The 17,669-nt window shown below is 36.7% G+C and overlaps 1 protein-coding gene across 1 annotated transcript; it reads right to left on the bottom strand.

Moving 5' to 3' along the window:
• Positions 1-137: 137 nt before the first annotated feature.
• Positions 138-17,230, bottom strand: LOC126831639 (D-beta-hydroxybutyrate dehydrogenase). Its single transcript, XM_050562241.2, has 9 exons — positions 17,153-17,230; positions 16,730-16,906; positions 14,422-14,546; positions 11,308-11,430; positions 9,621-9,724; positions 7,869-7,941; positions 4,255-4,316; positions 1,763-1,813; positions 138-542 (listed from the first exon to the last, which is right to left on the bottom strand). Exons 2-9 carry the CDS (start codon positions 16,882-16,884, stop codon positions 450-452), a joined length of 786 nt encoding a protein of 261 aa, XP_050418198.1. The 5' UTR covers positions 16,885-16,906; positions 17,153-17,230; the 3' UTR covers positions 138-449.
• Between the last annotated feature and the right edge of the window lie 439 nt (positions 17,231-17,669).

The raw sequence follows: 17,669 nt of genomic DNA, 5'->3' as shown, positions 1-17,669 counted from the left end.
GCTTAAGAAACCCCATTTTAACTTATAATAATAAATATATGATGTTAACTTGAAGAGGGTGACATTTTGTCGGGGTGTGAGTTAGTGTTTAATAGCTTAGGTTCCTCATGGTAATTAACAAAATACTGAAAATTAACTTTTATCATAAAACTGATTTATTATATTGAAAGTCATTCTTTATCATGACACTAATTAATAATCATTTAAAAGCTTTGATATATTATCACAATTTCTGACAATACGTTTATAATTAAGCTTTCTGACAAGAAGTTACTTTTTTTATTTGCATAACCATTATATTCTCTATACCATGAATTAGAGGAAATTTTGACATATTCGTTAATATTTTTACTATGTTGTATCATTTTTACGATATAATACGGTTGACTCCATTTTCAGCTGTTCAAATTAGAACAGCTAAATGTTATTTGGTGGATGTTTGACGTTCTTTATCTGGCTGTATAACCACCATCTATCAATAAAGCTGTACCAGTGACGTTGCAGGCTCCTGGTGAACACAGATATAACACCATCTCACTTATCTACCAGAAAATAAAACAATATTTTATTATTAGTCACGGTGGACGAGCTAGTATTGCTTTGGTTGGTTACGGTAGAAGAGGTATGCCCCTTGAAGGCTGTTGTTTTTTAATGTTCTGTAAGTCGCGGAATGCTGAAAATCGATAGAGTTCGTCCTCTCACGACGACCACGATGCTTCTATCGCGCCCACGCGGTTTTCGGTCGGTGGGGGGGGGGGGCAGTGACGGATCATGGCGAGGGCAAGAGAGGCATATGCCTAGGGTCAAGACACCCGGCGATTTGGTCACCAAAAAATATTTGTTTTACATTTTGTGGAAAAAAATAATGAAGACCCATTTCCCAAAAACTGTGACAAAAAGTGGCCTTTTTTCGATGAATTTTGAAATTTCAGATTACTAGTCTAGAAGGACGCTAACTGCCTAGACCTAAGTATAGGACTTACCGCCCGGGATATACTCAACAGACCACCATTTCAGGTCGAAATTTCAAAAGATTTCTCAGGGGTGGAACCCCCACCCTTCAACCCGGGGTGGGGGGGGACGGAAGGGCGGAGCGGAAGTGACCCCAACCCCCTAAGGCGTCATCTTGATACTGGAGCCCGACAGCTACGCTGCCTCAGGGCCCGACGATCTCGTGATCCGTCACTCGGGACAACTCAGGAACGCAAGGCACCGGATGATGAATCGATGGCCCCAATGCTTCAAGCCAATCCCGGAACGCTGACAATCGATATGTGGTTCGTCATCTCATGACCACGGTGCGTCACACCAAATTTGAACTATTTAACACCTTCTGGGGGATCACGGTGGCTAAGTGGGTAAGACGCTGGCTCGCTAGCTTGGAGGTCGGGTGTTCGATCCCTGCATTGGCCGAAAAAGTTCATCCAGATTTTCCGGCGTGATTCTCCCCTGTCATAACATACAACTTTGTGGTGAGGAATTTTTTTTTGTTTGGTTGTTATTTATTTATATAAACTTACTTACTTACTTACTTACTTACTTACTTATTTGTACCATAACTAAAATAGTGTAATTATTCTTTACCTATATCATATATTACTTGAAATTGTACAGATATTATACACCCTACCCAAAAGGAAATAATATAAGCCTACATGGCTTGTTTTTGTATCCTATTATTTATACCTTTAAATTATACAATATTTAGTAATAAATAGTGTTTAAACCAAATCACCATTCCTGTCACGGTGTTTTTACTTACCTGATCTATAGTTACTAACTGATTTGTTGGAATCTGGGATGAATATTGGACCTGAAATTTAAAGGTATACAACTAGCTTAAAGATACATTAGTTAAGCGTCAAATATGTTTATTGCAAGTTTATACAGGCTTTAAATGTTATAGAAATTATTAATTGGTCCTTTATTTACACTATCTATGAGCCCAAAATCAACCCTGCAGACCCTCGGGTGGCTCGGATACAGCTTTGATTTAAACAGTCGTCCATTTAATAATTAAATCATTAAATGGCTGATCAAGCTAACATTTTACCGTTAATCACTGACGTCACTATCAGACACTGTCGATGACAGGACTGACAATCGAGGGTAGCCATTGAGAATGTCACTTGTTAATCGAGAATATATGGGTTGAGTTATCACCTGTCAATCAAACGATCGGCAATTCTCGGAGACGGTGCGAAGACAGTTGAGGCCTATTTCTAGTCCAAACTTCCTATAGTGATAATTCCGTTCAGAATAAGGTAATTTTACTGAAATTTTCAATATTTTCTTTTTTTCATCATCTATTTTTGAACTGTTATATCAAGAATGGCCAATTCTATTAAAATCTTAACTAATGTATCTTTAAACAATCCTCATAACTCAAACTAGGCCAAAATAATAAAAAAAAACAATTGTGTTTACGTTTACCCGATCGACGCTATTTGTTATGGCCAAAATAGCCGACCCCAAAACAGTTTTCCCCCATTTCCCAGGCCCTATACAAGCTTTGATTTTTTCTAGACAAATTCTTACACTGAAATTTCGGTATTATTTTCAAGAACTGTACCCAGTAATTAAGCTACAAATACAATGAAATAGATAACACAAATCCTACCAAAATATAATAAACAAAAATAAAATAGATTTTCCGACCGGCTGACCCTGTTTTTGCGGCCAAGTAACGGTATTTTTGTCCTTGGCTCATAAATCAGATTATTTGTTGTAATTTCCTATAATACGTATTTTGTTTTATATAAATTTTAGCTGTATTCCCATATTCTGTTCTGTCCACGTGTTTCCAAGACGGCTCACCATTCCCCCCAAAAGGTATAAAGATTAACGAAATTGATTAAATGGTATAAATGATTGGGTTTAGGGAATATTTTTTTGTTCCATGGGTTTCAAAACAAAAACAAAAAAAAAAACCCTTTTAAGTAAGGAAGTATAGTAACAACCCATAACCAGTTTGATCTTTACACAACTGGTACAATACAATTTCAACATACATGTACTTCAAATTTTATTAAGTCCCTGCAAGATGAAAACAGTGTACTTAATTTCTCTGTCCTTTGAAATTTCGCGGTCATTTTAACAATTGGAAAATAAGCATAACGTTATGTCTACCGACTAGCATGCGGGTTGATTTCACGTTCTAATTGTCAGGCATAGACCCCGAGAACCACAATATAGACATGTCGTAAGGTTTTGCTTGAATGTTGAACTATTGGTGGAATGATTTATTTCCACACCTTCAAAATATAAATTTTCTATCGTCATATTCAGTATACTTATGGAATACATTTTCAAATTTACTCAAGTATATTAAGGATAATGGTAATGTATTCAAGTTACAATCCGTTAATTAAAACAAAAGTGACGTCAAGATAATAATTAAAATGGCATAACAAATTAAAGAAGTAAAAATACAATAGCATACAAACATATAAAGGATATATTTAAAGGATTAATGAAAGGATTAATGTCAGGCGATCACAGGCGGAAAGTGACAGATATTGTCCAGTTTAACTTACACATGAATAAATTTGAAACATATATAATTTTGAGATAATTAATAATACGATAGTATTGTAATAATATTCCCAAAGCTTTTATTGTACTGTTGAATAATATACTCTTTATATTAAATATATTATGGGCTGATTTCGAAGCAATTTGCAAAATCTTAATTAATCTCTAGCTTTGATGTGTTGGTTTATAAAAGATAGAAGGAAATCTCCAAACACAATACTCGTATCAAGGTATTTTTGGTTTATAGATTTTATTATACAAACCAATTTCAACAATATTTAAATCTGTTAAATTCTCTTAATAATGAGATACATACAATGAAATTTAATATTAACTTCCATGTCAATATAGTTTATAGACAAATTAAGTTTACAGTATGTAATTCATCAATTAGTCACAATTTCTATTATCATTTTAATTTCAGGGGGGATAATCGGAACTATTTTGGATATATTTGACTTAATTTACCAAATTTTAACGGATTTTAAAAGTACTAAGTTAATATCTTTAAAGACAAACAAATTTGATACGAAATTTTCACTTTTTAAAAATTGAAACGTATAATATTGGCGTCAATATACGCCATAGCATAGATATTTGTAATGGAAATAGTGGCGTCTTGAAACATTTTTTCCGTGGGTTTGATTTGTGTAATTACGTGATGTGGTCCTCCTGAACTTACTATAAAAGAAATTAAATTATCAACATATTATTATTTACCTTGGCATCTTCATAACTTGTTTTCTGTTCCCCTGCTGCAACTTTTACAAATCGATGGAACACTTAAAACAAAATGCAAATACTAATTAATATAAACGACCTGGACACAAACTCGTTGAGCTGAAATACACTCGTTACATTAGAATGTTAAGAGCTATCATAGGCGAGCTTTTGAATAAAATATTGATTAAACCAAATACAAGGTTAGCCCAACACAAAAACAACGTTATATAGTCACGCTAAATTCATTATGGCGGCTATGTAGTTGTGTCATGAACATATTTGAAAGGTGTTTAACAACAATTGCAACTTCTAGAGGGTCCACAAGCTATAAAAACGATTTTTGGTACAATTAGGAACAATAATCCATACGAGTCAAAATTGACCGAAACCGAGATATTTGAGATATATTTTAGGTTACATCATAATCGGATGTAAATCGTAACTGGAAGAGTTTCCACAAGCTAAAAACACAATTTTTCGTACAATCTGGGTCAATAATCCAATATGTTACGTTCGGATGGGTGATAAAATCCACCTCAATTCACCGCCGAGATCTTTGGGTTATAAACATTGTGACATGTAGTGTGTCCACAAAGTGAACAGACGTCCGGACACGGCGACGACATAATACGTCCATATGAAAATGTGGGTGTATAAAAATATGTTAAAAGCTAAAGTCTCTATCCCATTCACTTGGTTTTCTGAAAATGGGGGTAACTCCGGAGCGTCCTCTCACGCTCCTAATACTTCAAACCAAACTTGAAAAACGTCTATTAAAAAACTGTAGGCTCTATCACGTTCATATCGCTTGGGTTCGTCCCGACATCACCAAATTTGAAATAATGTTTAAAACTGTAGCCTCTATCGCGGTAAAAAGGTTTGAATACGTTGCAGATTGCTGAATATCAATAAAGGTTTATTCTCCCATGACCCCAATGCTTCACACAAAATTTTAAATTTCTTTGTTAAAAACCATAGCCTCCATCATGCCCACAAGGTTTTCGACAAGAGGGGTGGGGGATATATCCGGTACGGAAAGTTGTAGCCAGTTGTTGACATACGGACCCACGGATAGGTTGACGATATGCGCCCAAACTACGCGTGGGCTATAATACAACCCGTTTCCATCTGTAGCCTCTAAATGTCGACGGATATTCATAGGAGACGACATAATACGCCAACAATAAAATTTATATACTTTTCACTTATGACTATTTCGTTTATAAATTAGAAATAATTTCAAGTACTGTGTAACAAAACTATAAAAGTATAAATTTGGAAAAATTTCACTTCATAATATTTACGTCAATATACGATATTTAGTCATTTATTATTTTTTATTTACTTCAGGTTAAAGCAGTATGCAGGGGCGGATTGGGGCCGGGAACTGGCCCGGGCTCCCGTGTCGGAGTGGCCCTTTTTACTGACCGCGGAGTTCGGACGGGGGTCCGGGGGCTCTCCCTCCTGAAAATTTTGAAAAATGAACCCCAAATATGCGATTTGGTGGCATATCTGATTATAATCTCTCAATCTGTTTCACAGAGAATTACGAGTCTAGTGATATATCTCTGTCAAAGATGACTGCCTTAACACGTGCTGTCACAGCACGCGGCGTCAATCATTGGCTGAATGGCGCGTGCATTGTTTACATAAGACGTTACTGCTTCGGAGAAAATGCTGCATTTTAGTCATTTTAATACCCATTTACACTAAATAGGAAATAATTTTTACCTACAAATACGTCAAACGCCTTTATTTATTTTTCCAATACATAAAAAAAATGTTTTAGAATTTAATTTGTCGCAGGAAAAAAGTTAATATTTCTGGCTCATTAAGCCACATCGATGTCATCCTTATCAGTGATTGTAGCGGCCTAGCAAATATTCACTGCGGATCAATCAGTGTGATAATCTCTGTCAAATAATATATCTCATAAATCAATTAACTTAGGCCAAAACCCCGCACTGCAAGTAATTTACAACCATCAACCTGTGAAATTATCATATCGTCATATTATTAATTAACGTATTATCATTGTATCGTCAAGAGTCAAGAGTCAAGAGAATTTAACTGGTTAAAAAATGGGACTAGTTAAGAAAATTTTGACCATTTGATTAATCAGTTAGGAATATTGAATAAGTAGGAATATTTCATTGAATGTCCCGTATAACAGGTGGCCTTGACGGAGTGGGAGCGGACATGCATAGGCGTAAGGGACACAATTCATTTTTGAATTTTTGGAAATGGGAGGCCATTTCCCGCAATTTGAGACCATTCCCGACATCCCAATTCTGTAACTTCATCTCTGAAAATAACGAGTTAATAAAAATGTCAAGGAATGTTTAACACCAGCCTCAGGAAATCGTCTCGCACTCATATTCAGCCAGCAGACCAGCTATCATCAAATTTTGCTGAGGCCTTAAAATTGAATTTTTTTTGGGAGTTACGAACCATCGGCAGACGTTTCTGACGTATCCCCACAAACAGGGTGTAGGTGACTTAATAATTAATAAATTTGCGGGCGACAGTGTCGGGTGAATCCGATGACATTTTCGGATGAAATTCGGAATCCTCATTGCAAGATTCCGAATTCCGGCCCACACCCAGCACACCCGGCCCAAAAAGTCTATTATACCAGTCCATTCCAGACTCCAGTGATGGCGTGGCGGCCCGTTAAAGCCACCGGCCACATACAACATGATCATCATCGCTCCATGGTCGGTCCAATACCCCCACCCCACCCCCACCCATCCCCCATATAATGTTCGGCAGAAAAAGGACAAAATTATTTTTTCGTTTTTTGTCCGACCAGCCCGATCGTCCGATGGCCCAATCCGCCCCTGGCAGTATGTACAATTATTTCAAACTATGGGGGGGGGGGTAGTTCATCTTGTCGGAAGGAACAATGGCAGTAAGTCTATGCCTTCTCCTGTCCTACATAACACCAAAACATCACATCAAACATGTCGTCGAAAGACGAAAGATCGATTATGATACAGGTCGCAATTCTATGGAATACAATTACTGCCTATTCCATAGAATTGTGACCTGTATATTCCAATCCAATTACTAAATGTCACTGAAACAATTTGTGATACAGAGGTCAATAAACATACGGCAAAACGATGTAAACACAGCAATATCCCTACTCCAATCTGGGTCACACACCAGTCATTCAAGGAAAACTCCTAAACGTCATCCAATGGGATCACGATTTATAGCTATCTAAGAAGATCGATCACACAGTCGGAATCTAAAAAGATCCCCCAACATTCACCCAAGGAAAGTACACAACTTACATCAAAAGAGACCACCCAGCAGTCATCTAAGGATATCACAAAGCAAGCAACGGACGCGGTCACTCAACAGCCATACAAAGAGATCTCACAACTAGCATCGCAAAGAAATTCACCAACAGTCATCAAACTTCAGTCAACCAACGTGATCACAAAACTTGCATCCAAACAGATCACTCAAATTTAGTCAACCTAAGCGATCACACAGCAGACATCAAAGCAGACCGGACAACTAAATTCAATACAAATCCCTAACCAGTCATCAAATGTGATTACAATTTTGGTATTATGTCCCTTTGCAATATAGACACTTACTGGGCGCATCAGCGAAACCCGGGCAGATAGCATTTACAGTTACACCATGTGCTGCTAACTCTAGGGCTACACCCTGAAATATACGATAGATAGCATTAACAGTTATATGTCATACTAGCAGGATACCCGGCTTCGCCCGAAACCGGAAGTGGTAGACTAACGCCACCTGGCCTATGTTACTCCCCGGTCCGAGCTACCCCTATACCCCAAATTTCAGACTCGGGGCAGACCTAGTGTAGCCGCCAACCCCGAACAGACCGGCTTCGCTCGGGGGTCATAACTCCGAAACCGGAAGTGGTAGACTAACACCACCTGGCCTATGTTACTCCCCGGTCCGAGCTACCCCTATACCCCAAATTTCAGACCCGGGGCAGACCTAGTGTAGCCGTCAACCCCGAACAGACCGGCTTCGCTCGGGGGTCATAACTCCGAAACCGGAAGTGGTAGACTAACGCCACCTGGCCTATTTACTTCCCGGTCCGAGCTACCCCTTTACCCCAAATTTCAGACTCGGGGCAGACCTAGTGTAGCCGCCAACCCCGAACAGACAGACAGCCAGACAGACCGACAGACAGACAGACAAACGACAGTCACAAATATATAGATAATAGATAATTTAAATACGTGTCTCCCCCATGGATGAGCCTAGGGGTTAGTGGAGTGGAACGGAATGAGACCACTAGGGTTACCGAGGATGTGCCATAGGAAAGGTGTTATTAACATTTACGCCATCAAAGGACTAGGGGCGTGGTGGGCCGAAGGGCGGTCCCAAGTAGCACAAAATTGTGGGGAGAAAATCGAAGGTCCATTTCCTAGTGTATCAGAGAATATTTCTAAAAGGTAATTCGATGCGTCGTTTCGCCTAACAAACCCACCCCATCCTTGAATCTGCCTAGCAAAAAGATAAAGTGAATAATGAGAAATGATCTGATTTAAATTGTGATAAGGACGAGGTTGGAACAGAATTCAGTGGCAACAAAAACTTCGCATTGGGATCGATACGGACCCGACTTCATTTCTCACGCGCACCAGTGTGATACTAAAGAATACACCCAGGCTTCAGCTGTCTGCATTGAAATCGTGTGAAAACAGCTCCGAATGGAACCGGAAAGATTGGATTGCATAGCCCGCCATGATGTTGAGACTGGTATCCGAACTTTTCATCTGACTCGCAATTTGACAAATATTCTGCTTTTTTCGCCTATAATAGGTCGTAAATGACGACTTTGACCATTTGACGAAGTATCCTATTGTAGTTCAAACATGATTGATTATTGTTGTTACTTTGTCTCATCTGCAAATGACCTGTAAAACTGTCTAAAATCTTCTGATATCGTTTTCATTGCGCAGGAGTTACTGTCTATTGGCAAAGGACAGATTGCATTAACAGAATTATGCTGCGACCAATGATGGTGATGCACAGGAGGAGGAGTGGCTCTGTTTCTACTGTTGCTACTGATGTTGAGGATGATGGTGATGATGGTGATGATGGATCGATAATAGGGTAATATCCACTAAACAGTCTATACGCGTTTTTCATTACAACCTGCCGTCTTCATTAGCCCAGTCGGAACAGAACAGTAAGACGCTAAACCCCATTTCATTTCATTTCATTTTATTACAACTTGGGGCAAACTCTAATTATAAACTCGCATCTCCGCAGTGTGCTCAATCTGAACATCGCCAATCCAAGATTCGACAACCAGTAAGCATAAGAAAAATGTGATGGTGTGTGATGATATTGTCGCCTACCTTAGTAAGACCAATGAGACCAGATTTAACAGCTGAATACGTCGCTTGACCTGGTGCACTCACGTGACCCATCTGTGAGGACATACTGATTATGCGCCCCCAACCTGTTATAAAACAAATTTGAATTCTGCTATGAATGGCAGTGATCACCCTGAACACAACTGGGTTATTCAGACACATATAATGGGAGAACGATCTAAGTCACATTTTTGTCTTTTCGCATAAAAGGCAAAACAGAGTTTTGGACGAGAATGCTTGATGCGAACAGAACAACAAGTGGGTTTAATTACAACTTCAAAATGATGTTTAATACGATTCATAATTACCAGTACAACAACTGACTTCCACTTTTCAGCCAAATTAAGGTCAAATAAAGGGTACGATGGACTTGTATTTGTCCGGGAGGCCATTTCAGAAGGGCTTTGGTTCGATGTGATTCCGATCGTTTTTATTTGAAATTGATTGTTCCACAGAAAGCTTATACAATTTGCTACCAGATGGCGCCATTAACTGGGGTTCATTGAAAAAGTGACTTAGATCGTTCTGTCCCGGGGCTCTTCATTTGTTTATGCTGTGAATGTTTTGAACGCAGCTGAAATCCAACTTGTGTTCATTAGCGTTAGTACACTGTATCCAACATTTGCCATATTATCTTAATATAACAATAAATGCAAGATCACAATAGGTTCAGTATCGCGTATAATCTGTAAATTCTGCGCACCAGATAGTGGTGCCTTACCTATAGAGACCTGGTCAAACCCATGTTCCAATAAAACCCCACAAGACCATGGCAGTTCAAGCTGCGTGAGAGTAGAGTTTTACTTGGTTGATGTGTCAATGAGATGTTTATTCATTATGGACAGCATGCATACAAGTAAATGTACATTTAAATAGAATCACACACATTACACAGTGTAATATGGAAACGACGTTGTTTACTTCTTTTCTGTATCAGTGGCTCTAGAATTATTCTTACCTGTATTTTGATTGTAAGGTTATATATTTATGAAAGACAGGGACAAAGAATTAAAACAAGAGGTTGGCATGAAAGATACGCACATATTTTGCAAGAGATGGACAGAGAACAAGCTAAAAGTTGATTTTTCGTACAATCAAGGGTAATAATCTAGGATGATACGGCCCGTCAAAAGGGATATTGGGATAAAAGCATATAATATTTTAAGTTTCATCAAGATCGGATATAAATTGTGACCTCTAGAAGGTCCACAAGCTAAAACGCGATTTTGCGTACAATCAGAGGCCATAATCCACGTAGTTATGGTCTGATTTATGCCAATATCTAAAGGAACCAAGATTTTTGGGAGATATACCTATATTTTAAGTTTCGTCAAAATCAAATCAAAATTGTGAGCTGTAGAGTCTGGACGGACAGGTGCGACGACAATATACGTCCACATAAAAATGTGGGCGTATAAAAATTAATTAAGACATTTCACCTATTTTTTCTGTTCGGCTGTTGTGAACTAAAAAACATTCATCATGAACTTTTAATATACGCTTTAAGTAATTCAAATATTTATTGATTAAGCCTACTTCTATTGCGTTCTAACGAATTACTAGGAAAACAGAACAGTAGATCTTCGACACTGCTCATTGTTTATTCTAAAGTAAAGATTGGGTGATACTTTGGTATCTATATTTATATAAAATACTCTCTACAGTCTACCTTTGGTTTTCATCTTTGGTATAAACTGTCGCATAAATATGAAGGGTGCAGTTAATGAAATTGCAACCATGTCATTCCATTTCTGTACTGGATAATCTTCCACGTCACTGATATGGATAATACCTGTAAATATACTTCCAAAATAGCATTCCATTTTCATGTCTGTCTGTTTAGAAATATTTTATTGCAAATAATTTACAAAGGGATTGGGACAATTTATAGAAATGAATCTTCTCCCAAAGGAACATTATTAAGATAATTAATATCGGACATTAGCGCATCTTTTTGAACGGTATAATTGATATTTAAAAAAAAAAATACAGGTAATTTTGTATATTTTTTACCAATGTTAAACAAAAACATATTTGGGGTATCATTTGATTAAAAAAGGTCATTATTAAGGCTAATTGGGCATGAAGAATTAGTTTACGTACACCAGTGTTTCCATATGGGGTGTGGAATATTTCATGGAAATAGTTTTCTTGAAATTGAAATATATGAATTGACATTCTTTTTATCAGTGAATAGTTTATTATATTCAGAAAAGGTTTTAGGAAAAAGGAATGGTTTTTTTTAGACTTAGTCAGCAAAAAGGAATCGGTATAATATCTTGACGTTTTAGATTATAGGTATATTATTGGCAGAAAGAACTAAATCTTAGAAGTATAAGGGAGAACCAATGCCCAAAATAAACAAAGTCTGTGGAGTTTTCTGCGATCTGTTAAATTTGGCCACCCAGTTTCGAAATATAAAACTTATCTTGGTGTGTAATTGAGCATCCTGTGACAACTCTTTCTGCTTTAAGTTGTAATAATTCTAATTTATGAATATTAATTCCAAACTTGACATGCATCCTAATAACGTGTTTATAGAATTCATTAAGAATGATTGTGTTAATTACATTTTGCTTTTTTTTTTAAATAGTGCTTGTTTGAACATAATATTATCAATTTGAAAATTCCACTTTAAAGCACTTTGAAAAAGTACTCCTAAATGTTTATGATAATATGAATTCACGAAAAAAGGTTTTATGAAATTTGATATTTAATGGATAGCAAATGCTTATATTTGTAAATATAAGTAAGGGTGTTTTTTTCAGGATTAAAAGAAATCAACCATTTTTTTGACCATGTAGAGCAGCTATCTAAATCTGAATTTAAGTTATTTTCAATGTTGCTGATAGACACTAGTGGAAATAAGTGACGTATCCGCTGCAAATAATCTAGATGTATTTATTAGACCTTCATGTATGACGTTTATTTTAATACGAAAAAGTAGCAGACCAAGTACATAACCTCGTGGGGACCCGGCATTGGGATATAAATCATTCGAATGACAGTTTTCAAGTATAACTTTTGTTTTCTATTTGATACGCAACTGGAAACTAGCTCAAGTAATTAGACATTTTATAGACTAAACCGTTATGTGAAACTTTGTCAAAGTATTATTGCTGTAATTTGTTTACTATCTAACGCGGTACATAAACGGTATGATTATACATCTCAATTAGTTGGTGTATTGTGGAAAAGCCGGGCAGAAATCCTGACTGAAATTTACATAATATCACATTATTATTTAATAAAAAGTCTATAATATGCTGATAAATAGTTTTGAAACAATGTTAAGCAGAGAAATTGGCCTATGATTTCTTAAGTCTGCTCGGTTACCTATTTTGTGCAGAGGAATTACTTGAGTTAATTTCCAATTGCTTGGAAACGTACCCTTAATTACTATCATCTCATTCAATATTAAATATATCATGATTCAACTGGCAAAATTTGCCAGTTTATATAAATATATTTTACACCGAAAACTTCCAATGTCATAGATATGGATATCAAGATGAATAAAAGTAGTAAAATATCTGGAATAATGATAGGAACTTCCTGAATATCTTCCGTGATATAACTAGTACCCGAGGAAATAAGTATAGGATCTAATAATGTATGTGATGGTTCAGTTACTTAGTAGGGATATTAAGATTATGCATGACACAACGTGTGTTTATATTTTCTCGCAGGTTAAAATAATTGGAATTAAGATCACCTAACAATATGGGTTAAAGATAAAAAGCTAGTTAACGGGAGATTCAATTGAATAATAGGTATGGCAGCATGATAAAAATATCGGAGTAAGCATTCATCAAATGATTTTAGAATGAAACTCTAAAGAGTAGAAATGTTCACAAACAATATCATTATGTATAAAAAATAATAATCCCAACCCGTATGATTAATCCGATCATTTCTAAACATTATATAGGCATCATCAAAGTGGGCCCCACTATCATTTATGCTAGTATCTAGATGTGTTTCTGTGGAACATATAACTTACATGGAAATCGGATAGAAAACTTTCTAGAAAATCTAATTTGTGCCACAAACTTCTAATATTAAGTTGACAAATAGACAACTGATCATGGTTGTGAATGTTGGATGGACCTGGATTAGGTGGAGCTTGGGTCAAGAGAATGATGGTATAATGATAGTACAGCACTAAAATATTCAAGGAACTATTGTAACAAAATGAATTTTGTAAAAATATTTATCAATTTTTGAGCTGTTAGATAGCAAATACTTATAAATTATATACATACTTATAAATTATAACTATGACTCATCTATTTATAATTACTTCCGCATTGTCTATTGACTTCTGAGATATAATTTTCTTTGTTCATTACAAATGGTGCTCGAAACCATTATAGAGTACACGACGTAGTATGCTGATTTAAAAATCTTCGTTGTGTCTTAAATATTGGATATTAGGAAAAGGAACCGATATTTTCAAGGTAAGGTGACAACACCAATTGAAGTGGACAAATATTGAATTCTAATTCGTGATTTTAATTTCGAATATTATGGTTAATATTGATTTGGAGGTTTGCTAGAGTCGATTTGCGGCATACCTGACCCACTGTGTTTGTTTGACACTGGCGAAAGTTTACAAGAGTATAAAATTGCACCTAACAAGAGTTATTGATAAGAAAGTCAACAACATCGGCATGTTGACAGTTTAAAAGCGTATAAAATAATTACTCACCTGCGTTATTGATAAGTATATCAACACCATCAGAATTTTGCAAATTTAAAAGTCTATATAATTACTACTCACCAGCGTTATTGATGAGAATATCAACACCACCAGGAAATAGTTGAAGAACCTTATCACAGAGACTTATAACACAGTCTTCTTTTCTTAAATCACCTTCTACATATTCATATCTACCTCTGTATTTACTATAAAAGAAAGCATAAATACCAATATCTAACCCTGTATTTAATACAGACAGAAAGCAGGCAACACCCGCTAAATACCAATATCTGCCCAGGGGCGTCCAGGGGAATGCTCTCCCTGGACTTTGGGAGAAGATTTTGCAGAATTCTGATGGTCAGAAAACACTAATAACATGAGTGGAATTCATGTTATTTATTAAGAATTTTGCAAGAACCTACAAAGTACTGTCAATCTGTGACAACTTCTAATAAGTGATAATTACATCATTTACATGGACCTATATCATCGATAGATTGTTGTGGTGAATATACAATAATTTACAAAGATATGATTATGTCCTCATATTTTCATCAAGCGTCCGCGCTTAGTCAATTTTGACCACCGATCGGCGATTTTGTCAAGATCGGTAGTGTCCGTCATGTCACGCTCACGCGCAAGAGCCATTGCTGCGTTCTTGTTTCATTACTGAACGCATAACAGTTTTTCTTATGAATTTGAGCTATGAAGAAGGTGCGTATTGTTATATCCAATCAAAGCCATCGAAATACAAGAAACAATCCCTACCACTCCATTTACTATAAAAAGAAAAGGCCCCATATACTTATTTGCAATAGAAAGAAATCATACAACACCTCACATACATTTACAATTTTAAAAGGATAGCCACGCGTGCACAGACAAAGTTGAAAATTGTTTGACTCACAGTCTGCCGGATGGAGGGAAATTTTGCCCGGACAGCGGCACTACGGCCTACTCTTATATCGAATTCCAACTGCCAAGGGATCTTTTTACGTGCACGCCAATGTGTACACGGTTTTTCGTCCCATCCAAACGACTAGACAGCTTTCCTTGTCAGCCCCTCCGTCACTGACAAGGGAGAACCACGCCAGAAAATCTGGATGAACTTTTTCGGCCAATGCAGGGATCGAACACCCGACCTCCAGGCTAGCGAGCTAGCGTCTTACCCACTTAGCCACGTGATCCCCTGGACGGAACAAAGAGACGACATTTTAACAATGCTTCAAACCAAATTTTAATTTTTTTTTAATAAATTTAATGCTTTAATCCATAAAAATTAAAGGAATCCATAACAAAATTCGTTACATTACATACAGGTTACATATTTGACGTTTATCAGATCAACGTACACTATCGCTTACCGCTTCGCACCCCTAATTCCATTTCATGAAAATAGACGACTAAATTTAAAACAGAAATATTCTAAGCCCGAGCATTCAAATATTATTTAACGCCATGGATTAAATTATATTTTATTCAAAATGAAAAACTATTAAAGTGGGATTATTATTATTGTTCTACTAATCCCATTTAATTATAATACCATTGATAAACAATTTGTCCGTTGACAATATATACAATTATGTCATGTCAACAAACCACTCCCGTGTACAAAATTCAAATAAAACAGATGCTACATCACGCGTCCATATCACGTGTTCTATGATATAATCGCGTGCAATAAATCTGTTGTTTTCACTGCTCTCACAAGTTTCTACAAAATGAGCAAGGGCAACTTTGGTCTCATTAAGTCCTGATGGGAGATACTGTACTAAACATTGCGTGCACCATCATCTTCTGTAATACACATAATATGAGTAACCCACTTCATTCGTTCGTTTCTGAAGTGTTATGTCCACTTCCACCGCTTAAGCTGATATCGTAGACAAGCCCACTTCATGCACCGTGATCTGTCATATACAACACACAGTTCTTATACACAATACACACCCTTTTCACACTGCACCCACACACCCACGCCTCTCTAACATTGCATAGATAGATACATGCACCTCTCTCACGCCAAGTTTTCTTTCAGACTGCACTCCTCCCCATCGTCTCTCTCATTGTGTGAACCATCATCTTCTGTAATGCACATTAGTAAGGCACCTCAAGCACCGTGATCTGTCTTATACAGCACACAGTTCTTATACACAATACACACCTTTCTCACACCTGCATAGCTCTTTTACACGTTACATACACCTCTCTCACACCAAGTCTTCTACCAGACTGCACCCCCCCTCTCTCTCTCTCTCTCTCTCTCGCTCGCTCATAATTAGGACTTAGCATCCCCTAATTAGCAGTTGCTTCTAATTATCTTCTAACACGCTTCCGTAAGAACATACTTTTAATACCAGAATAATAAAATATAATTATGTCTTACCCCCTGAAATCTTTTAAAACAGAATCGATTAAATCTTGTGAACCAAGTCCAGTAATAACAACAGAACAACCTTTAGATGCTAGATGATGTGAGATGCCCAATCCTATTCCTGTAGTCGATCCACTAACAACTGCCACTTTGCCCGACAAATCCATATTAACAACCTAGGCCCACACTCTATAATAAAAAGTTAGCGATTTCAATAAATCCGTACGAATTTAAGTAAACTTGTAAAAATCAGTGTGTTTCCAATTGGTTGTGGTTTTGTATCATTTGAAAGGGCATAAAAGGGCACTATGGTGCTAGCAAAAGACACATTTCCTCCAAAAGTATTACCATTGTATAAATGCGAAGGTATATAACCTAAAGATCTACTGGGTTATATAATAAAGTAAAGGAATAAAAAAAAATACATATACGTACAACAATGACAAAGAGAAATACCAAGGACTGGCGTGTGACAATCAGTTGCACAAAACATTTGTGGTGCATCTAGTTTATTTATATCATAGCGGGTGACCTTGTATTATTATTATTATCTATCTACAGGTGTTATGTTTAAAGGAACGACAAGTCAGTTGCGGTGTTTGAAGGCCTATGTACTCACAAGTTATTTGATGCCGATAACCCAATTTTTGTTTGCAGGTATCTCAGTTGAAAACATCCATCGTCTACCAAATCTTCGGAATACAGCTGAAAGAATCATCATCATCCCTTTAAAATCACTTCATTGGCTTCCTTATGACATAGAATAATCTTTAAAGTTCTAACCCTAACTTATTAGTGCATACACGGCACGGTACCAGGCTAATTGTGTAATACTATTCATACATACACTTCAGTTAAATAACTACAATCTGATTTCCAGTGTTTATGAACTGTCCCCCCCCCCCCTTAGTTTTTTTTTTAATCTAAACCCCTGAAATGCCATTTCCTGGCC

The sequence above is a fragment of the Patella vulgata genome, chromosome 1, assembly GCF_932274485.2.
Source record: "Patella vulgata chromosome 1, xgPatVulg1.2, whole genome shotgun sequence".
NCBI classification, from domain to species: Eukaryota; Metazoa; Mollusca; class Gastropoda; family Patellidae; genus Patella; species Patella vulgata.
This window is presented reverse-complemented; position numbering and strand designations above follow the sequence as displayed.

Excerpts from the sequence above, each read along its gene's own strand:
- LOC126831639 (XM_050562241.2), bottom strand. The coding sequence starts at position 16,884 with ATGGATTTGTCGGGCAAAGTGGCAGTTGTTAGTGGATCGACTACAGGA. Across the intron at positions 11,431-14,421 it reads TATTCTCATCAATAACGCTG|GTATTATCCATATCAGTGAC; the intron begins GTGAGTAGTAAT and ends GTATATTTACAG. Across the intron at positions 9,725-11,307 it reads ACCAAAGATGAAAACCAAAG|GTTGGGGGCGCATAATCAGT; the intron begins GTAGACTGTAGA and ends GTTTTATAACAG.